Genomic DNA, 24,543 nt, shown 5'->3' on the forward strand with positions numbered 1-24,543 from the left:
GCTGAAGTTGTCAGGTGGCAGGTACTTTTTCCCCAAGAAATTTTTCAATTTTGACCCAATTTTGTAGTTAGAATAATGTTTAGATAATAAACATAAATAAATGTATCTCTGAGGTCGACTTTGCCTTTCATCCTTTTGGGGGTCAATAAATTAAGTACCAGTCATGTACTGGGGTCGATCTAATCGACTGGCCCCCTCCCCCAAAATTTCCCCAAGAAATTCAGTTAGCTAATAAAATATCTGGATAATTTTTTATGTTTAACAATCGATATTCTTTTCTCTGTTGGATTCCAACTCAATCTATTTCCTACACTAATAACTAATTTGATAATTTTCAATTTAGAAAAAAATATGTCTGGAGTGGGGTAAAATGAGTAATGACTAATTCAAATAATTCCTTGCCTCAGTTGCGTGATGTATTTACATATCTGGAAGAGAGCCATCCCAGAAGACCATAAAGAAGCTATAGAGAATATTTTATGCTGAGTTTTTAGATTTATTCGCGTATCATTTATTAATTATCATGTGTCATTTTCCATGACCCTCATTTTTTTTTTTTTGCATTTCTGATCTTTATGATGCATAAGGATGGATAGTAATCTGTATGAGCCTTTTCTCAAATGTAATTCTGGAGAATTGAAGAGACAAATTTACCTTATTTCGTCTTATTTTGCTCCACCTAAATGTCTTTTGTATACTCAAAGAGAATGAGGATAATTTTCTGAAATGTTTTTAATGCATTTAGAGAAGGTCACTTTCTTACCCGATATGGTTTTTGTAAGGTAGTGAACAATTGTAAAAAAAAAACTTTTTTCCTCAAAGTAAAAAATACAGTAAATATTACTCATTGTGCCCCACATCCATAATCATTTTATTAAAAACAGTAGCTTACCAGTGTTTAAGTGACTGGGCTACCGTTTCGTATATTATCATCGGGTAGACTGCAGGGTTTTTTTTCTTTATTAATTTTTTATTTCTTAACACAACCCCCAAATATTAGCACGTTAATGTTGTAAGATACGGAAATAGAATATAGAATCGAAAATAGATCATAGTGGATCGGAAATTCTCTCACATATGTGCCAAAGTTTGATTTCTAAATAATTCATTTGCATCATTTAAACAATGGTAACTTTTAAATAAAATTAAAAACCTGGCACCTAGAGAGTTAAACTGGGTGTTGAGCAGAAGATGCAGAAGAGATCTAAGACGAGAATGGAATTATAATAGAAAATAAACAACAATCATACATTCGGTAAATTCAACAACAAAAAAGAATATTTAGAACGTTAACTTTAACAACGCAAAATACTATAGTTGTAATAGTTGATAATAATTAAAATTAATATCCTACAAACTTCGTGTCATTTACCAATATAAATATAATTGGTTTCTTCTGCTTATGCTTTCATTGTTCAAAATAATCACAATCTGATATAATCAACCAACATATGGGATATTTTAGAAATAAAAATAACAGCATTCATCAAGTTAAAATCGTCTGATATACCTTACTTTGCATATTTGTTGAAATAATTTCAATCTCTTGTCTAAACAAAGTTTATAACAACTATATTACATTGTTTTAAAATAAATTGACACGTTGTAACTGAAGAGTAAACAATTTATAATCATGACGATTTTATGCCGGGTTTCTTTCAACAAAATAATGCTGTTTTATCCGATATGCTTATTTTAAAAACCGTTAGTAAATTATAACAAAAGAAACAGACCTTATACAGCAAGAATAGATGTGAAATTTCAGTAAATTTTATGTAGTGTATCCTAACATCAACAATACATCGCCATCAGGACCGCCGATTGCTAAGCAGACTGAATTATTTCCCTTAACACAACATGAATTATCTTTCCTTGATTCTCCTTATCTCTCAGTCTTCAAATGGATCTTTTCGGAGATTTACCGGAGCCAGGTGATATGAATTTTTATTGAACTGTTAAAATATCTATTATATTCGTTCTTTCTCGTGTTATGAAGTATAAATACTTTACGTTACTTAATATATATGTAATTTACCTAATGAAATTTGATTTACATCTTAGTTTAGAAATGAATCAATGAAGAAGCCTCTACGTGGTTATTTGACCTATTAGAAATTGCAGCACAATCTCCTTCAGATCACATTTATTTATCTTTTTAAAAAACGACAGCGTGTCATGTAAAACACTATATCGAGAAAAGTTGAGATTGTCACACCTGGAACGCAATTCATAATATATCTGTGCTATCTGTAGCGACCTGGGACGAAACAATTTTGTCGTAATAGTAAAGATTTCCTTTACGAAAAAGGAAATAATTGATTCAACTCAGATACAGACTACATTATACCTTCACAAGATATCATAATACGCAGAAAGTTTTTTTTTTTCCTATAGCTATATAATTGCTTACCAAACTCTAGTGAAGAACAAACACGATGTTGACGAAGTAAGCGGATCCAATGAAAAGCTAAACAAAAAATAACCAAATGTAAATCATTCATATTATCCAAGATTCCTTTTTAAAATATTTTAATGGCGAAGTTTCGCATACTCGGTGTATGTGTATATGTATGTCTGCATGTATGTGTGTGTGTGTGTATGTATCTATGTGTGTGTGTGTGTGTGTGTAAGTATGTGTGTGTGTGTGTATGTATGTGTGTGTGTGTATGTATCTATGTGTGTGTGTGTATGTATGTATGTATGGCCGATTCATAGTAATTTTTTACTCGGTGTATGTGTATAATAATAATAATAATAATAATAATAATTGTGTACAGTGCTCAGGTGCACTACAACTCATCTAAAGTGTATATATAATCAGGTGTAGTTTCGGCGGATTTCGGAAAGCATGAGGGCCTTAAAAGATGCAGTGTCATGGCAGTCAACAACTGACGCAGGCAGTTTATTCCATGCTTCAGCAACTCTGAGCGTGAAAAAATGTTTCCGAAAGTCATGAGAGCTGTATTGTTTTCTGACTTTGTAGGCATGTCCACGTGTGTTAGACACATGGAGATCAAAAAGGTGTTCAGTGTTGTTGTTGGTGAGGTGGTTGATAACTTTGTGGGTGTTTACCAAGTCCGTCGCCAGACGCCGGAGCTTCAGTGAATCCATGCCCAGGGAAACAAGGCGCTCAGAATATGGTAGGTGTCTGATGGAGGGTATGCGTTTGGTTGCACGTCTCTGGACAGATTCCAGGAGGTCAATGTTCTGTGCAAGATAGGGGTTCCAAACTGATGATGCAAATTCCAAGTGTGGTCGTACCATAGCTGTATACAGTTTTAAATAGATGGCTGGAGAGCGGCTAACAAAAGACCTGCTGAGTGATGCCAAGACACCCTCGGCCTTCCTGACAATCTTAGAGATATGCTTTGTCCAACGCAAATCACTGCTGACAGTGATGCCTAGGTCACGCTCGCAAGAGGATTTCTTGATATCAGTGTTGTGGAGGGAGTATGTGAACGCAGGGTTTTTTCTCCCAAAATGCATGGTGGTACACTTGTCCACAGCCAGTTTCAGTTGCCAGTCTGTGATCCATTGCTGCATTGTGTCTAGGTCTGATTGCAGGAAAGAGTTGTAGACATCAGGATCTGTCCTCTTGATTTCAAGGTACAGCTTGATGTCGTCTGCATATTTCAATACTGTGGCATTCTTTAAATTGGCATCTATGTCGTTAATGTATGCCACAAACAAGAGGGGACCAAGGACAGATCCCTGTGGTACACCCGATGACATCTCATATGGTGTAGAGTGCTGTCCTAGAACTGTGACAACCTCCTTTCGGCTGAGGATGAAGGATTTCAACCAGTTAAAAAGGTCATCCCCCACACCCATTGCAGAGAGTTTCACCATAAGCCTTTTGTGTGGCACAGAGTTGAAAGCCTTAGCAAAGTCAAGGTAGACAACATCCACCCATGAGCCACTGTCAGTAATCTGAGTAATGTCCTCAAGGAACTCGACAAGCTGGTCACTGCAGCTGGAGTTAGGGACAAATCCATATTGTGAGGGTCGGATGAGACTGTGAGAGCTCCAGAAGTTCCAGAGTGTTTCTCTGACACACGATTCCATCAGTTTTGCAATACAGCTAGTGAGACTGACTGGGCGATAGTTGACAGGTGATGTGCGGTCGCCCTTTTTGAACAGAGGAATGACACTGGCAGTTTTCCACTGCTCCGGAGTAGTAGCACCATTGTTGAGACAGTACTGGAAGAAAATAGAAAGCTGGTGTAAAAGGAAGTGCCTGCCACGTTTGAGAAGCAGGTATGTAACTCCATCGAGACCAGGGGAGGCATAGTTGCGCTTATTTTGAAGGTGACGTCGCAGCATTGCAGGTGTAAATTCCATAGTTGTTATGGAGTTTGCTGTTAGTGATGGTGAAGATGGTACATCTTGACTTTCAACAGTGAATATGTTTGCATAGCACTCGGCAATGAGTTCTGCGCATTCCTTGGGGTCGTCAGTGATCTGGTTTGTGTGAGGGTTGCGAAGAGGGCCCACTGGAGAGTGAGGTCTCTGCTTTGAGTGCACATATTTCCAGAAAACCTTACTGTCAGGATTGGCTGCTATGCACTGTTCAAATGTCTGTCTCTTCACACACACTAACAGAAGCACTTCACTTACACAACATACTGTCTGTCTCCCACACCCCATCAAACACACACAGGCCGACTTCAAAGTGAAACCTTCTCGTCGTAAAATCGCTTCCTCTTAGTCTCTTTCGCTCTCATTACTTATGTAAAAAAATAAAATTTTTTTACGGAAATCGACGGAAATCTGTGCTACTACAACCGAAACTATGCCATTTTAATGACATAGCCATGACCATAAAAACATAAAAATCGTATCTAATGAAGGCAGAACCACAGCGCAATTATTCAATGTACATAAACTAAGATCAACTTATTAGCAAACAAACAACATGACTATATATATGTGTGTGTGTGTGTGTATATATAAGTAGTGCATTTTGTTTGTTTTTCTCTTTTTTTTTCTTTCTTTTGAACTTTCGTTTTAAGATAATCTTTATGTTACCAACATTGTATAATATACAATAGATGTTTACTCTAAGTGTTTACTCTTTGTGCTGCATAAATGATAAGCACAAAAGATAGAAATATAGTTTGCTTTTACTTATTTATTCACAAGCACGTTCTCAACATATCGTATATCAGTAATAAAATTAGTCAAAGAGAAATAACAGCAACAAGTGAAAAATAACAACTTTAAAAAAAAATAGATTGATTATTTCAAAGGATAGCTCTAATTCCATTGACTGAAGCTTATTATAAATGGAGAGACGGCGATGCTGAGCACTGGGGATCGATGCGGTCAACTTTCTTCCACCCTTTAACATTGCTGGCTTTGTGCCAAAATTAGAAAGAATTAGTGTTGGTTTCGAATTTAAGCACAAGGACAGCAATTTCAGGGGTGGGAGTAAGTCGATTATATCGACCCCAGTGGTCAGCTGGTACTTATTTTATCGACTTCGAAAGGATGAAAGGCAAAGTTGAATTCGGCAGACGAATTTGAAAAACATGTCTGGCCAATACTACCTTGCTTGTAAATATTTTGCCAGCTTACCACTTTACTAAAAAGAATTATTATTGTTATCAAGACGGTGAGCTGGCAGAACAGTTAGAATTCCGGGCAAAAATGCTTAGTGGCATTTCACCCGTCCGTATTATACGTTCTGAGTTCAAATTCCGTCAAGGTCGACTAGGCGGCGAACTGACGGAATCGTTAACGCACCGAGTAAAATGCTTGGCGGCATTTCGTCTGTCTTTACGTTCTGAGTTCGAATTTCGCCGTGGCCGACATTTGCTTTCATCCTTTCGGGGTCAATAAAATAAGTACCAGTAGAGCTCTGGGGTCGATTATTTACATTTGACGGATATTTGTCTTCATCTTGTTTATTGTTAACACAACGTTTCGGCTGATATACCATCCAGCCTTCATCAGGTGTCTTAGGAAAATTTCGAACATGGGTTTTCGTTCCTAAGGTATTTTTCGATGTTGTTGCTGTTGTTGTTGTTATTATTATTATTATTATGGTCACTACCTGGAATCGAACTCGGAATCTTGGGGTTAAGAGCGCAGACTACTAACCCCAAAATTCCGAGTTCGATTCCGTCAATGGGTCACAACAAAAAAGTTTGACAAACGCAGGCTTAGAGCAATTGTCCACAAAGGTAGTATGTGGTCTCTGTTCAAAATTTCAAAAGGCTGCAGTGTGAAATGTATAAATATTCAGTTATATATATCTTTCAATAGGGAGATGAAACTGGGAAAATAAGTTTTGTTGATAAAATTGGCCTATTAAGAGGACAAAACTTTTAAAAGCCTGCGATCCATGGGAAAATTCATTCAAATAAAAAGACTCTTTGGTAGTAAGAAAAGTTGGGGACCATTGGCAGAGAGACTTCCTGGCAAAGAGAAATGCCAAATGGCCGAGTTTTCTGTTCTGACACAAATATATACAAATATGTATGGGATAAGAGGACTGACCCTTCAGTTTTGCATGGAGTTAGAGCTAAAAGAGGGTGGTCGAGGAGTCCTCTTATATTGGTGGGGACTTTATATGTCGTTTGTTGTTACAGAATGTTACTATATAAATATATTTCTGGTTTCTCACCATAAAGAGTATCATTATGGTGTATCATCAGACCCTAATATATATATATATATATATATATATATATATATATATATATATATATTTTATATGTATATATATATATATTTAGCAGAAGTAACAGAGTAACTGAAGGCCCGAGAGTTTCGTGTGTTGGCACTTATCAAACTAGTTTGATAAGTGCCAAAGCACGACACTCTCGGACCTTGAGTCACTCTGTAACTTCTGCTAAATATTAATAAAGATATACATATACTCATATTTTGAGTTCTATTTGTCTATTTGTTCGACTAAAAACCCTTCAAAGTGGTGCTCCAGCATAGCTGTAATAAAATGACTGAAGCAAATAAAAGAATATATATTGAATTGTTAATCCCTACAAATTTTTTTCTCTCTCCGTTTTTTTTTTTTTACCCTCTCAGTCCTTTCTGTCAAAAAGCATAAGCTCAAAACATCAAAGACGTTTCCATTCTTCCCAAGCGTTAAATTAATACACCTGCTTGTTGTTCCTTCACCTGTCTTCGTCTTTTGTTTTCTGTAAATTTGAACTCTATATATATATATCAAGTTGGTGCAAGGGTAATGACCGATTTTAAGGTCTCTATTAAAATGAAAAGGTGCATGAATAAGACAATATTTATTCATTAACATAATTTCTATCGCTTTCTAGAACTTCATTCCATCTGTCAACAAGCTTATAAATGCCACGCTTGTAAAATTGTTTAGGTTTACATACGAAATATGAATCCAACTCATTTTCATCCTCTTCTCTTGATGTCAACTTTAGACCATTCAAATGGTTCTGTAGTCCCTGAAACAAGTGATAATCAGAAGGAGCAATGTCTGGAGAATATGGAAGATGAAAATATTTCCTAACCAAGCTCTTCCAAGAGATCTTAAGTCAGTTGAGCTGTGTGAGGACGAGCATTATCATGGTGGAAGATGACACCTTTTATGTTGACTATGCAGGGTCACTTTCTGTTCAAAGCAGCTTTCAAATGATAAAGTTGATCACAGTAAAGATTAGCAGTTATTCTTTGATTGTTGTCTAACAGTTCATAATGGACAATTCCTTCAATATCCCACCATACACTCAACATGATCTTCCTTGGATGAAATCCTCTTGGTTGTTGAACAGGTCTTCCTCGACTGATCAACGATCAGTTAACATTAGAGTAAAATACCCACTTCTCATCACCTGTAACAAGCTTTCATAAAAAGTTCCTTAAGGTGTCATAAAAGCAATGACTGACAACAAACAACACGCTGTTGCAGATTCTCTGGAGATAGCTCGTGCACGACTCATTTTCCAGCCACTGAAACCTTTCCGATCCTTTTCAGTTGGTGTAGAACAGTTGTTTGGGCTATGTTAAACTGTTCTGCAATTTCTCTACAAGTAGCAGCTGGATTTTCTGTGACAACATTTTTCAACTTTTCAGAATCAAGTTGTTTTTAATTATCTTCTTTTGGTTCGTCTTTCAAACTCAAATCCCCCTCTTCTGAAGCAAAAAAAAACACCTCCTGCAACTTCTTTCACTCATTACATCATCCCCATAAACTCTCTGAAGAAACTTTGCTGCTGTGCTTGCATTGACACCTTTATGAAACTCATGTTTAATGTGATCTTTAGATGGGTCAAACATGGGTGCAAATATAGCAGAAGATTGTGGCAATTACAATTAGAATCTGAAAGAAAAATCTATAAATTGCTCAATGTAACATTCTGAAAATATTGCAAGAGGCACTATTTAAAAAAATAATATTAAAAACTATTTTCTGACAAATCGGCCATTACCTTTGCACCAACCTGATATATATATAAAAGATAGTGGTACAACAATGCACCAATATTTACTGGAAATAGCAGTCAATGATATATCTAGAGAGAGAGAGAGAGAGAAAATTAATGTAGTTGTTGGTTATGGTTGATCAGGCCATAACAAGAAGTGTGGTGGAATAGTAGGAAGGTTAACAGAGAAAGTTGTGTTGGTATGTGGAAGATGTGCAAGAGCCATAAAGACTACAGATTGAGAATTAAATGCATTGTCTTCATTACAGTATTTAAATATTTTATATTCTTGTAATTGTAGCAAAAAAGAAAGCTGGGGTTTTTTTTTTTTTCTTTTTTCAATTTTATAAATAATATCTGAGTCATTTTGATGTAGATCTAGTTCTGGGTGGCAAGACTTCCTTTTATACCCCATCCCCCAAAACACCCCTTTTTTTATTATTTTTTTTTTCTACACAAACCCCCGTTTTCAGCTATGGAGAATACAAATCTGCAAAAAAAAATTGGCAAAAATCGACATTTCGAAATTACACCCCACCTATCCACCACCACCACCCCTAAATTCTTTATTTTTAACTTTTTTCAGATTTTTTTTTTTTTTTTTTTCAAATTTGTGGAAAAATACAGAGATTATGATTCTGAAAAAGTTTTCTCATCATCATTGTTCGACTGTGATCAAGACAATGGAATTTACTATGTTACGCCAGACTTCACGGCCCATTATAGCATTACGGAGGTCCTGTTGCTGGATGCCTGTATCCCTGGAGATTACATCAGGGTAGGAGAGTGTGCGTCCTCTGGTATCACGAGCAGATGGCTTCCAGAGGAGAAGAGTAGAAATTACCTCGTTTTCAGCTCTACAACAATGTCCAGCAAACTGGACTCTTCTACCTTTTACAAGAGATGATACAGGTGGTAGTTTCCCATATATTTGTACTTTGGTTGGATGATGCTTCCACGAGAGATTTCTACTTAAGGTTAGGGTTAGGGTTATAGAAAAAAGTGGAAAATGAAGAAATGGGGGGGGGGTTCAAAATTCTGATTTTTGGCAATTTTCTGGAATTTTCGTATCTGAAAACGGTTTTTGGCAAAAAAAAATGGTGGAGAGACGGGAGGAAGACTTTCCACATGTAGTCCCAGGTTAGACCTGATTGAAGACATTGCACTCATCTATTATCTTTTACTTGTTTCTGTCATTAGACTGTGGCCATGCTGGAGGCACCACCTTGAAGAATTTTTAGGCTATCATTCCCTATATTTGTCTCTCTATTATCATTCCCTATATTTGTCTCAAATTATGTATATGAAATTATTTCCATGGATGTGTAATGTCAGTGTTCATAATCGTCAGAGTGTAAGTTCCTTGAGAGAAAAGCTGAACCTAAGAAGCGTCAGTTGTGGCGTGCAAGAGAGACGGCTGCGCTGGTATGGTCATGTGACAAGAAAGGCTGAAGATAGTTGTGTGCAAAAGTGCTACACCCTAGCAGTGGAGGGAACCTGTGGAAGAGGTAGACCCAGGAAAACCTGGGACGAGGTGGTGAAGCACGACCTTCGAACTTTAGGTCTCACTAAGGAAATGTCTAGAGACCGAGACCTATGGAAGTATGCTGTGCATGAGAAGACCCGGCAAGACTAGTCAGGCCATAACCCGTGGCCCCGACCTGGGACGTAGTCAGTCCTGTGCATACCTTCCTTCTTGTGACACTTATGAAGACCTGTTGAGGCAAGTGAAATCAAATCAAATCAAAACAAATCAAAATAGATGAACATCAGTGGAATTGTATTCTTTGTGGTACCAGTGCCGGTGGCACACAAGAAAACCACCCAAACGTGGCCGTAACCAGTACCGCATCGACTGGCCTCCGTGCTGTGGGCACAACAAACACCATCCGATCGTGGCCGTTCGCCAGCCTCATCTGGCACCTGTGCCGGTGGCACATAAAGACACCATCCGAAGACCCGGCGACGTAGTCAGTCCACCTGTGCATACCTTCCCTCTTATGACACTTGTGAAGACCTGTTGAGGCAAGTGTGTGACACTTGTGAAGACCTGTTGAGGCAAGTGAAAATCAAACCAAATCAAAATAGATGAATATCAATGGAATTTGTATCTTTGTGGTTCCAGTACCGGTGGCACACAAGAAAACCATCCGAAGTGGCCGTAGCTGGTACCGCATCGACTGGCCTCCGTGCTGTGGGCACAACAAACACCATCTGATCGTGGCCGTTCGCCAGCCTCACCTGGCACCTGTGTCGGTGGCACATAAAGACACCATCCGAAGACCCGGCGACGTAGTCAGTCCACCTGTGCATACCTTCCCTCTTATGACACTTGTGAAGACCTGTTGAGGCAGAGGCAAGTGTGTGACACTTGTGAAGACCTGTTGAGGCAGAGGCAAGTGTGTGACACTTGTGGAGACCTGTTGAGGCAAGTGTGTGACACGCGTGACACTTGTGAAGACCTGTTGAGGCAAGTGAAAATCAAACCAAATCAAAATAGATGAACATCAATGGAATTTGTATCTTTGTGGTTCCAGTACCGGTGGCACACAAGAAAAAACCATCCGATCGTGGCCGTTCGCCAGCCACATCTGGCACCTGTGTCGGTGGCACATAAAGACACCATCCGAAGACCCGGCGACGTAGACAGTCCACCTGTGCATACCTTCCTTCTTGTGACACTTGTGAAGACCTGTTGAGGCAAGTGACACTTGTGAAGACCTGTTGAGGCAAGTGAAAATCAAATCAAATCAAAACAAATCAAAATAGATGAACATAAATGGAATTTGTATCTTTGTGGTACCAGTGCCGGTGGCACACAAGAAAATCATCCGAACGTGGCCGTAGCCAGTACCGCATAGACTGGCCTCCGTGCTTTGGGGACGTAACAAACACCATCCGATCGTGGCTGTCCGCCAGCCTCATCTGGCACCTGTGTCGGTGGCACATAAAAACACCATCCGAGCGTGGCCGTCTGCCAGCCTCGTCTGGCACCTGCCAGCCTCATCTGGCACCTGTGTCGGTGGCACATAAAAACACCATCCGAGCGTGGCCGTCTGCCAGCCTCGTCTGGCACCTGTGTCGGTGGCACATAAAAACACCATCCGAGCGTGGCCGTTCGCCAGCCTCGTCTGGCACCTGTGTCGGTGGCACATAAAATCACCCACTACACTCTCGGAGTGGTTGGCGTTAGGAAGGGCATCCAGCTGTAGAAACACTGCCAGATCTGACTGGCCTGGTGCAGCCTTCGGGCTCCCCAGACCCCAGTTGAACCGTCCAACCCATGCTAGCATGGAAAACGGACGCTAAATGATGATGATGATGATGATGATGAAAAATATTAAGCTAAGTTAGCTGCATGATTATTAAGTCATTGATATATCTGTCTTTGTATGAAGTGATTAGTGGCTTCACAAAAATCATAACATGAAGATATCCGAGCGTGGCCGTCTGCCAGCCTCGTCTGGCACCTGTGTCGGTGGCACATAAAAACACCATCCGAGCGTGGCCGTTCGCCAGCCTCGTCTGGCACCTGTGTCGGTGGCACATAAAATCACCCACTACACTCTCGGAGTGGTTGGCGTTAGGAAGGGCATCCAGCTGTAGAAACACTGCCAGATCTGACTGGCCTGGTGCAGCCTTCGGGCTCCCCAGACCCCAGTTGAACCGTCCAACCCATGCTAGCATGGAAAACGGACGCTAAATGATGATGATGATGATGATGAAGTGATCCCAGTATCCTTTCTTTAAAGCCTGGTACTTATTCTATCGGCCTCTTTTGCCTAACTGATAAGTTACGGGGATATAAACACACCAACACCTGTTGTCATATGATAGGCCGCTTTCAGTTTTCATCTACCAAATCTATACAGTAGGCTTTGGTCGTCCTGGGGCTATAATAGAAGACACTTACCCTAGGTGCCATGCAATGGAACTGAACCTGGAACTATGTGGTTACGAAGCAAGCTTCTTACTACACAGCTGGTCTTTTTTTTTTTTAGAGGGCAATTTAGCTGCTTTTTGTAGCAGGTTTGGAGACATGACATGTCAGTCAGTAAAAAATAAAAAAAACACTTGTTGCTGAACATTTGGCAAGTGACATACCCTCTTAGTTATCGTATTTCTGCTGTGAACTGCCAATCACCAGCATGGAGAATGAATTTGCTGGTTGGGCTACGATAATCCTTCATACTGCCCCACCACTAAGTGATTGTAAGTTTGTTTTTATTTTTTATTTCTTCCCTCACCCTGGTTTGGACTGAAGGAAGGAGTTTATTATCATGTCCCGAAAGCGCAGTGGAATCGACTCACTCAGTGGTCTTCTTGAATAACTTGTCAGTTGTAACAAAAACATGAACCGAGAAAGAATTCCAGACAATTGATGTTCAGAAGGGAGGATGGAGCATAGTACACAAACTCAGTGGGGAGGAACATAATATGGGTGACGAGAAAAGAGACATGTGAACCAAAAATGCCTGGGTAGAGGTAGCATTAAGTGCAGCAGTCACTATAGTGTTAGAAAAGGCAAAGGACGTCTATAGGTCAGAGGCTGATGTTGTCTGGCTACTTGATAACAATCAGTCTGGCCATCTTTTTTGGATGCAGTCTAGGATGTCTGGATGTAAAGCAGCAGGACCATCCTAGATATGGATGCAGTATTCTATTGCTGTTCTCACTGTGCTCCATACAGTGTTTGTAGTTGCTAAGAGCTGATATTTCCTGGTCCTAAACAGGAAGTCTTGTCTTGGTTATGTTGAGTGTGTGTATGTTTGTCAGTAAAGATCTTCAGTGAAAGTAAGGCCTAGCATGTTCTTGTTGCATGTTGTTCATGTATGGAGTTGATGGGATACTATATTATTTTCATGACATGTGTAGTGATTGTATCTTTGTGCATTTGAAAGAGACACGTCTAACATAACACTGTTGGAAGAGAGCTATCTGTACAAATTGATCTGGTTGGTCTACTGAATAAGCCAATTGCAATTATTATCCTATTTGAAAAACTTGATCTCATTCATTATCTATTGTCTTTGTGTTGTGTTTGTTCAATTTGTTATTAATTTGAATCACTGCCAGGTCACCAGTCCAACTCAGTGGAAAATAAAGAATGCAACAATGAAGAGAAACAAACTAAAACAACAAATGGTGCAGCGACAAAAAGGAAAGCCACACACTCATCTGCAGATGAAGTGTCTGCAACTGCAGCTAAACAAAGACAATCAAGTATGTCATTGTAATAATAATAATAATAATAATAATAATTTATTAGATAGGTGCAATGCTACAAATTTAGCAGGAGGCATACTGTTAACTGATTAAGTTTGATTCCAATATTTTACTGATATTTTATTTAAAAATTAAAGATTAGAAAGCAAAGTTGATCTTGGTTGGATTTGAACTCTCAACATAAAGGATCTTAACTAGATACTATAAGGCATTTTGAACAGCATTCTACTGATTCTGTCACTTTGTAATTAATGATATTGCCCAATATTACTGTATTTCAATGTATATTATATATACTCTAAGCTACTTAACAATGCTGCATTCTCAGAGATCATGTATTTTAATTTTATGTTCATTTTGAACAGCCTAACTCTTACCTTTCATTCTTTTAACTCATTTTTGCAATTCCTTACCCAGTTAATATGTCCTGTACATTAGTATTCTCATAAATGGACTATGTGAGTACTATGAAAGTAACAGACTATTGACTCATAGAAATTGAGAATTCAAATCCACTACTAATATTTCAATAAACAGCACATGTCATTCTGCTGGTTTCAATAATCCTAGTTTTTAGTAATAGTTATAAAATTACCTGAACATATTCTTACAATAGACTGGCATGCTACTTAAAGTAAGATTTATCCTTTCATGCACTCTTTATTGAAGAAACACGATTGAACTTAAAAGATGCCCTGGAAATATGTATATTTTAAAATACCCTCCTGCCTCCTTCTGGCTATTCCCTACTAAAAACCTCATAATTCTTCTTTGTCTTCTGTTGATATTTTCCAGTTTTAATATTCTTCAGTTTAGATTTGCTAAAAATTTATTGTTTTCAGTAATTTCCTGAAAATCATATATATAGTCAATATAACCTAACAAATACATGTTCTTTAAAATTTCAGCTTTTAAGAAAACTTGCTGTCTTTTGAAGTTAAAGATTGTAAACTATATACTAATTATAGTGTTTACTACTGGATTACCTGAGAGTTAGGAAATGCTATTTCACTCTCCTATTAAAATTATATCACTCTTATTCTCTAGTTGCATTGCTAACATTCCAGATTCCTTCTAAGTCTAACACGTAAGGGATTTTTCTTGCTTTAAATTTTTCTTGCAGTGAACATCAGCTTAGATTGAGTGTCTTCTGTTATAGCCTTGTGTTGACCAAGGCTTGATGAGTGAAATTTAGTAAACAGAAATTGTCAAATACAGGAAGTCTTCCTGTATTTGGGTAGAAAAAGAGGAACACTCTCTTAGTACTACCTTCTGTGGTTCTTCTATGCCTCTATCAGAGTACACTCTGTTGCAGATATTTAGACTATATGTCTGAGCATATACTTTTCCCACCAGTCTTGGTGGCATTGAAAAGGCATGTGAGCACTACCATTGCTCCTCTGACTAAACAATTAGAATTCTTATTAGGTGTCTCTCAACTCCGTCTCTGTTTTGTAGCCCCAGATCAATTTTGATTAAACAAACTGCTTAACTACCTTCTTTACAGGAATAAGTACTAGGAAAAGTAAATAATATATTAGTTACAGTTGGTCATCCATTCCATCCATCCATCTGTTTTATTTATCACTTTTCATCTTTGTCATTTCAGTTAATTATTATTTAAAAGGTTATGTAAGAGAAATGAAAGGAGAAAGAGATGAAATGCAAGATGCACATATTGTACTTGACGGTTTTGCTACTGAGTTTGATGATCTACATCCATCTGTGTAAGTTTAATTCTCTCTTCTTAAAATTATTGAAATATACATGTAAAATAATTGGATAGCAGATGATACAACCAAAATATTTTCTGAACATTACATCTTTATATTTGATATATAAACATATTTAACTACTGTAATCTGTCTTTTAGTCAAATAGGATTTACATAAATATCAATGCAAATAATCCAAATATTCTATAACATCTAAGAAAAGAAATTCAAAATGTGGAAAAAACACCTGAATTAGAGGATCTTAAAATTAACTCAGCAAACACCAAGGTTCTAGTAAGCAAGAAATAAGACAAGACTCTACCTCCTTCAGGTAACTGGCCCTGCTCAATATGTAAGAAAGGTGTAGGTGGAAATTTCATTTGGTGTACCCAGTGCAAGCTATGGACACACAAGAGGTGCAGTGGAATAGTAGGAAGGTTAACAGAGAGAGTCATGTTTGTGTGTGGAAGATATACAAGAATCATAGACTACAGATACATGGGAAACTGATTTCTTCAAATGTCCCAGAGGCTCTCTGAAAGTAACAGATAATTTCTGCTACCTAGGTGGCCTAATTAATAGAGGATGAGATGTACCAAAAATGTAATTGCTAGAATAAGAATAGGATGGAGAAAGTTCAGAGAGCTTTTTATTTCTGTTGGCAAACAAAGGTCGGTCTCTCTCTCTCTCTCTCTCTTTGAGTGAAAGGAAGGGTGTATGATGCATGTATATGAATAGCAATGCTACTTGGTAGTGAGATGTGGGCGTGAATGCAGAGGACATGTGAAAACTAGAGTGGAATGAAGCTGGTATGCTCCACTGGATGTGCAATGTCGGTGTACATATGTGATAGAGTGCAATCGTATGGAGATTGTTTTGATTTCATCATGTAATGTGTATGGATGATGACAGTTGCATAAAGAAGTGCTTATCACATAAAGTAGTTGGATGTTGTGGAAGAGGGAGACCCAGTAAGATATGATGAAATATAGAGGGCCATTCTCAAAATCCTATGTCTTACAAAAGAGGTGACAAAGAACTGAGATATATGACACATTGCTGTTCTCAGAAGACCCACCCACCCACATAAAAAGCACTGGTGCTGGTGCCACATAAAAAGCACTGGTGTATATATATATATATATATATATACTCTCACACACACACACATATATATATATATATATATATATATATATACTCTCACACACACACACACATTATATATATATATATATATACTCTCTCACACACACACTTATATATATATATAATATATATATATATATATATATACACATACATACACACACACACAACAGACCTCTTTCAGTTTCCGTCAACCAAATCCACTCATAAAACTTTGGTCAGCCCAAGGCTATAAAAGAAAACACTTGTCCAGAATGTTTCAGTGGGAGTGAACTTAGACCATACAGTCAAGATGCCTGCACCTAGCCAATGATCTTGAGAAATGGCAACTGGATCTACTCAACCTTAAAATACTAAATTTCTAGTTTTTGAAAAGCATCATAAAAACATATAAATAATGATTTAATGGTTGGTGGATTGGTAGAATTGTGGACAAAATATCTTGCTATCTTTAGTTATGACTCTTTATTTCTAAGTTCAAATTCACAAAGATCATCTTTGTCTTTCACCTCACTGACCTTGATAAAATAAGTACCAGTTAAATACTGATATGAATATAATCAACTTCTGCTTAATTTCAGACCTTTTGACTCTTTGAGAAATCAATGTTACCTTATTTTTTATCTGTCACTTGTTTCAGGCATTTGACTGCAGTCATCCTAGGACAGCACCTTGAAGGGTTTTAGTCAAACAAATTGACCCCACAACTTATTTTTTTAAGCCTGGTACTTATCCGATCAGTCTCTTTTGCTGAACTGCTAAGTTTCAGGGATGTAAACATACCAACACCAGTTATGGGGAGACAAACACAGACACAAAGACACACACATATAGATATATATATACACACAATGAGCTTTTTTCAGTTTCCATCCGCCAAATCCACTCACAAGGCTTGTTGTGGAAGGATCTTGACCACCCACCACATGACTGAAAGTGGACTAATGTATTTCAATAAATTAAAGAAACTGTGTGAACTGTCAGCAGTTGACAGCATTGATCGTCCGTGTTGGATTACTGTGTTAGTTTAATATTGTAACTGTGTTTGGAGTAGTACGAAATGCGTTCTGTGTAAACATATTAATTCATATTCAAATATTTATTTAGGTAATACTATTCTTACACACATGTTCAACCACGTCATAACAAGGCTATAGTAGAATACATTGGCCCAAGGTGCCACACAGTGGGACTGAACCAGAAACCATGTGGTTGAGAAACAAGCTTAACTTTTAAGAATTTAATTCTGTGTCCACCTGGGGAAAGAAAATCTAGAATTTAGATAAAATCTTCCTCATAAGTAAAATATATTTACTTTTATAAATAATTTTATCTCTTGCCTTTGTATATTTACAGTTCATTTTTTTTTTTTTAATCTTTTTCTTTTAGTTGCAGACTGGCAGTGTATGGTGTGTTTGATGGCCATGGTGGATCCCGAGCCGCATGCTTTGCCTCCAAACACTTATACAAGAATCTGAGAACAGTTTTTCCCAAGGGTAATATACTGCCCATCAGGCTGCTGCAAACCACTGCTACTTTGGAACAAAACAATCTTTCAATCTTTTCCCATTTTCATGTCCAGCTTTTATTTAAAAATAACTTTTTTTAAAAATATAAAAAAATGAAACGTTTAAAAAAAAATGTTAGCTTTATAATTATTTTATTGTTCATTATCCATGATTGGGAAGAAACTTGTCAAATAGCAAGATCTTCTGATACTTCGGGTTGTTGAGTTCAACATTTTGGTAATGTAATTATTCGGAATATTATTTCCAATTTATTAAATTCTCTCTGTTTAACATACCATTCTAGTTTGCCAACATTAATGCTACATTCATCTTTTATTAATAGCTTTAGTCTAATAGAAGTGATGATATCACCTGGAGATCTATTTATTCTTTAACTATATCCTGAAAATGAAACCTCTACATGGTATTTATCTTGTACAGCTGCAATAAACATACAATTTTCTCATATTTCTTAAGCATGTGACTATTATTTAACATTTGGTTAGTATTTTCTCCAAAAATTAAGTCCATCTAAATATTTAAAATAAACATTTATATTTATTGTACTTGATGTGCGTTACAAAAATACATACCCTTTATTGTTGCATCATGTATTTATTGCTGATGCGATATATTTTCAGGTGACATTAAACAAGTGGAAAAGGAAATTAAAAGATCTTTTATTGAAGCCTACAAACAGACAGACAGAGATTATCTGACAGTTGCTGCTAAAAAGTAATTTATTTCCATTACTTAATGATATTCTTTAGTTCTCCTTTGTGTTTAGATGTTTGAAATATAACAGTTTTGTAAATTCTTTTGGTGAATTGTCTTAGAAAGTAATTCTCTGGAAGTTTCTTCCTCAGGCTTGATTTGCATGATGACTAGTCTAAGAGTTTCTCATTACAATTTTTTCATCATCATTTACCATCCATTTTCCATGCTGGCATAAGTTGGATGGTTTGACAGGAGCTGGCAAACCAGACAACTGCATCAATCTCTACTGTCTGTCCTGGTATTGTTTTTACAGCTGGATTCCTTTCCAAACATCAACTACTTTACAGAATGGGCTGGGTGTTTTCCATGTGACAAGATCTATTTTGGTATGGTTTTTATGGCTAGATGCCCTCCCTAATGCCAAACACTTTTCAGAGTGGACTGTTTCAATATGTTATTTGGTGTTCATTGGTTTTTTTTTTAAATTTTACTGTATTTTTTAGATTGTAATTCTTATAAATGCACCAAGTTATATAGTGCATTTTAAGTGGGGTGGGGTTCCTTTTAGTTTATGCAACTTTTCACAACAAATATAATACTGCAGAAGTTTCTGTTCAATTTCTTATTCATGTGTAAAATCAGGAATATACAGGGTGTCCATAAATTATCTTTATCACTTCCACAATTTAGTGTGACATTGGTTGCTTGCAACCAAGAGCCCACATGGAAGAGTTCTAGTATTTCTAATAAAACTTTTGTTTGCCTGTTTCTCAATGTGAAGGTGCATGGCTCAGTGGTTAGTGTTGGGTTCACAATCATGAGGTAGTGAGTTTGATTCCCAAACCAGATTGTGTGTTGTGTTCTTGAACAAGACAGTTTACTTCACATTGCTCCAGTTCACTCAGCTGTAGAAATGAGTTGTGATGTCACTGGTGCCAAGCTAGATTGGCTTTACCAATATATTTGGATAACATCACTGGCATGGAGAGGGGAGGTTGGTATGCATGGACAACTGCTGGTTTTCTATAAACAGTCTTGCCCAGACTTGTGCCTAGGAAAGGAATTTTCTAGGTACAATCCATTCATGACTGAAGGGGGGTCTTTACCCTATGTTTTCCAATAAACTCTGCTGAGTTATCCTTATTTTACTTTTTCCTTCTGAATCTTTCAAATGATAAAGGTAATTTATGGATACCCTGTATATTTTGTGGTTTTCCTTCTAAAATCAAGCTTAATTTTTTTTATTTATATTCTTGTTTATTTTGTATTTTCTAGTAAACCAGCATGGAAAGATGGCTCCACTGCAACAGTTGTATTAGCAATAAATGATACCTTGTACATATCCAACTTAGGAGACAGCAAGGTAAATTATTTTCAAACTCTCATCATCCTTTCATTTACATGACAGATTATTTTCAACCTCAGAAAATAGTTTTATTATAATTGAGGAAAATTAACCATTGTTAATTTAATTACAACAAAATGTTAAGTAAATTTATTTTGCTTTTACATTATACAATACAATGTTGAATTCATTTTCTTTTACTTAATATTCTTGTGGGCCCTTTAAAAATATCATGAACTTGTATTTATATCTTACTTTCAGGCAATATTATGTCGATACAAAGAAAATACTCAACAGTATGTAGCAGTACCACTAACTACTGAACACCACCCTACTGTTTATGAAGAAAGAATGCGAATTCAAAAGGCTGGAGGCCATGTTAAGTAATATATCAGATTTAATCTGAAATATTTATTGGCAAACCCTCTTTTTATTACTTTTTTATTTTGTTAATGTTTCTTTTTATACTTTAAAGAGATGGTCGTGTGATGGGTACTCTAGAGATCTCTCGCTCCCTAGGAGATGGACAATATAAGAATCATGGTGTCATCTGTGTACCTGATGTTAGGAAATGCCAGCTAACTGACAATGATCGGTAAAAATACTCCATTTTCTTTTCTAAATTGCATTGAAAAATATTAAATAGGAGAGAAAATTAGAATTATATATTAGTAAGTATTTTATAACTAATACAGTTCTATATTTGGGAGATGAGGAATTATTTACATTTGACGGATATTTGTCCTCATCTTGTTTGTTGTGAACATGTTTCAGCTGATATACTCTCCAGCCTTCATTAGGTGTCTTGGAGGTATTTCAAACCTGGGTTCTTGTTCCTCAGGTATTTTTTGATGTTATTCTTTTCTACTCTAGGCACAAGGCCTGAATTTTTTTGGGGGGGGGGAGGGGCAATCAATTAGATAGACTCCAGTATGCAACTGGTACTTAATTTATCGACCCTGAAAGGATGAAAGATAATGTTCACCTTGGCAGAGATTGAACTCAGAACATAAAGACAGACGAAACACTGGTAAGCATTTCGCCCAGCGTGCTAACATTTCAGCCAGCTCACCGCCTTTCACTCTCTGAAATCAAGCTCAATTCCAGGCAGTGACCTGAATAATAATGACGACGACGATGATGATGATGATGTCATCGTTGTCATCGAAAAATACCTTAGGAATGAGAACCAAGATTCAAAATTTCCCCAAGACACCTGACGAAGGCTGGAGAGTATATCAGCTGAAACATGTTAACAACAAACAAAATGAGGACAAATATCCGTCAAATGTAAATAATGTATTTTATAACTGTATATTTTTTTGGTTATTTTGTACAAGGTCACTTGACTGAAATAAATTAAATTGCCTAATGATATAATAAAATTATGCATAGAAGAATTAGCAGCCAGAACTCCTATAAATTTTAAGACATACACATTGAGTGAAAAAAATATTAAGAACAGGCTTGTAAGGTTGAAACACTAATAGTTCAGTTCAATCAGGGCTGACCTGAGATTAAACATCAATAAATATATATATGTTATTTTGGTTTATAAAGATTTAAATTCAACCATTTGCTAATTTTTTTTCCATTTCATCTTCAACGTTAATGAGAAAATCGGTTTTACTTTTAGCAGAAGCAAGATATTACTAATTTCAATATCTTATCAGGGAAAAAAAAAAATCCAAAACAACATGGAATAATACTGGACACTTGCTGTTAAACTTAATGGAATGAATCTGTTAAAAGTATACATCAAGATTTTATTTCAATATATAGTTAGTAGTCATTTTATGAAAAACACTGACCTGTTTATAAAATAATGAATCATATAAGAATGCAGTGAAATTCAGAAATTTATAATGCTGTAAGGGGGAGAGACTAATGTTTCAAGACACTTTTTGTCTGAGAAAAAACATTTTTTTTTCTTCTTAGTCTATCCAAAAACTTAAGATTTACTCTTAATTTCAATTTAAAGATAGATATCAAAGAATAGAAATTTAAACTTTATTCCAAGTTCGTCTAAATATTCCTTAAACAGAGAGATATTGAATGGGTTTACTAACTTACCTTTATTTAATCATTCTTTTTTCTGACTTAGCTATTTCATCACTTCAGACACTCTTAAAGAAATTACATTTCTATGTCACATATCTTGTTTTATCATTTATATGAATCCACTTCAAAAAAATTCATTACCCAGAATATCCATAATGACTTTAAATCTCTTGTCTTACAGATTTTTTATCATTGCTTGTGATGGACTTTGGAAATCTTTAACTCCTGAAGAATGTATCCAGTTTGTTTGCAATGTTTTAGAGGTAAATTTCAGGCTATTCCATTTCTATGAAACTAGTTTATATTTCTTTTACCTCAATATTTTGTTAAATGAATCTCTGAAAACTGAGATCTGTAACCCAAATCTAACACTTAGGCACGATTTTCCTTGCCTCACAGATCACACTTCAGGAAAGACATTTATATACTTGAATAAATATAGTTACATCCATATCCTTGACAAACAAATATTTAGTCTTGGAAAGAAGATCTAACTCTTTCTAGTTTCATCTTTCATAAAGACTTATCAGGGATTGCTTATAATATCTGTTATTTATAAATAGTTCATACATTAATTGAATTAGTGTCACAAACGGTTTCATTTCAGTATAAATTGCACTTTGAATATAAAGCAACAAGTGACTGTTATAGATCTGAACTTACATTTCAACTATGAAGGCAGTAAAATTGGCCAAGAGAGTAAAGGGAAGATGTCAGATTCTTTAGATTATCTAGTTCAGTCACTGTTTTAGAAATCAAAATGATAAAGGTAACTACCAATACTAACAGAAATGAAAAAAGCAAGCAGATAAGCTCTTAAAATAAAAGGTTGTGAATTGTAAACTCAATTTTACTGCAAATGTATCACTGTCTCTGTACAAGCCATCTTATTGTGCATACCCAACTGCAGAGAAGGGCCAGGTCTTCTGGAAAAAAGTTAATTGTAATATAAATATAAATGGCATTGCTGAAAGGATATTTTTCCTATTCGTATAATATTACAGAAATTTGAGCTCACTGCATGTCTAGTGGATAACTATGGTTTATAGAAATATTAACTCATCATCATCATTTAATGTCGATCTTCCATGCTGGCATGGGTTGGACAGTTCAACAGGATCTGAGAAGCTGGAGGACTACATCAAGCTCCAAGGTCTGCTTTGGTGTGGATGGGGACAGATGATTAAACATGAGTGGAGGCATAGTCAATGGTGAGTCTCAGTTTGAGAAGTGAGGTAAAGAAAAATAGGAGGGAGTCAACAAGGCAGAGGAAGTGACAGATGGTAGTATATAATGGAGAGCAACAGTAAATGAGTGTATGTGTATATATATATATATATATATCAGTAATATATGTATGGTAACAAAGTTTATCAACTTCTTGCTCATACATTTATAGTGTCAACAAAATATAAAAACTTACTCCACTGTTGATTCATTTGTTTTAGGATAAATCAATTGAAGGCAATGGCACCAAAGGTGCAGAAGAAATGCGCTATGAAGCAGCTTGCCAGAGGCTTGTCAATGAAGCTATCCTGCGACTCACTGCTGATAACGTCACGGTAGTTTTGGTATCCATCTCTCATTTCACTAAGTTTAATTCTAATTTCTGTTGTCCCTGATTATTAAAATAATTTTATTAACAACTTGCACTATCATCTTTTCTTTGGTTTGGTTATGGCTTTAGAGTACTTAGTTAGCCAATATGTGAAACCCTGTTGCTATGCATAGTTGCATTGATCAAACAGAATAACTAAGAGGTTTGCTAATCCTCTATAACATGACAATCAGAAGAGTGAGGTGTTCCAGATTGCAAAGCAGTGTCAGTATGAATCAAGGCATTGAAAATTGTCCACAAATATAGTGGCACACATCTTCACTGATGTCAAGATAGAGACATGAAAATGCCATTACACAAATGTTGCTAAATGAGAATAAGTAGGCGAAAGATGGACTGCCTTCAATAGACCCAACAAAAAGAATCCACTACTGAATTGAGTAACAATATAGTTGAAATAGCTTTTAACAATATGAAAGTAGGGAAAGCAGTTGGGCAATTAGAGGAGTCACTGAGATGCTGAAAATATCCAAGGATGCATGCTAATCACTTGCATAATCAGTCAGTTGGTAGAGGGAGTGATTGTTCCCAGTTGTCTAGCAATATTATTAACTGCTACAAATGCGGTAGTGATACTCTGGAAAGAATTAATTATGGAAGCATCAAACTGATGAACCAAATTATAAAAGTATCAGAAACAGAAAAAGCACAACTAATTAAGAAGAAAATTAAATGAGATGCAACACAATGCTATCAATTATTTCATACTAGTGAATCAACTACTGAAGATTAAACCACTATACTAGCATTCACTGATCTGGAGAAGACCTTTTACAGGATGTCTCTTT

At 36.4% G+C, this 24,543-nt stretch overlaps 2 protein-coding genes across 3 annotated transcripts in view; one reads left to right on the forward strand and one right to left on the reverse strand.

Moving 5' to 3' along the window:
* The window catches only part of LOC115209338 (CDK5 regulatory subunit-associated protein 3), a 22,603-nt gene extending 20,740 nt beyond the window's left edge, over nt 1-1,863 (reverse strand). Inside the window, exon 1 of one of the 2 annotated variants that reach the window (XM_029777701.2) lies at nt 1,734-1,863. The gene's annotated coding sequence lies outside the window, so the exon portion shown is untranslated. Of the gene's footprint in view, nt 1-892; nt 916-1,733 lie in introns of those variants that run through there. The other variant, XM_036501264.1, reaches the window with a different exon arrangement.
* On the forward strand, nt 1,795-23,783 carry LOC115209339 (integrin-linked kinase-associated serine/threonine phosphatase 2C). The gene is made up of 10 exons (XM_029777702.2): nt 1,795-1,931; nt 13,494-13,640; nt 15,253-15,370; nt 17,896-18,002; nt 18,656-18,749; nt 20,007-20,094; nt 20,338-20,459; nt 20,552-20,671; nt 22,319-22,400; nt 23,586-23,783. Exons 1-10 carry the CDS (start codon nt 1,901-1,903, stop codon nt 23,757-23,759), a joined length of 1,083 nt encoding a protein of 360 aa, XP_029633562.1. The 5' UTR covers nt 1,795-1,900; the 3' UTR covers nt 23,760-23,783.
* Nucleotides 23,784-24,543: the final 760 nt, after the last annotated feature.

This window comes from Octopus sinensis, linkage group LG3 (genome assembly GCF_006345805.1).
Source record: "Octopus sinensis linkage group LG3, ASM634580v1, whole genome shotgun sequence".
NCBI classification, from domain to species: Eukaryota; Metazoa; Mollusca; class Cephalopoda; order Octopoda; family Octopodidae; genus Octopus; species Octopus sinensis.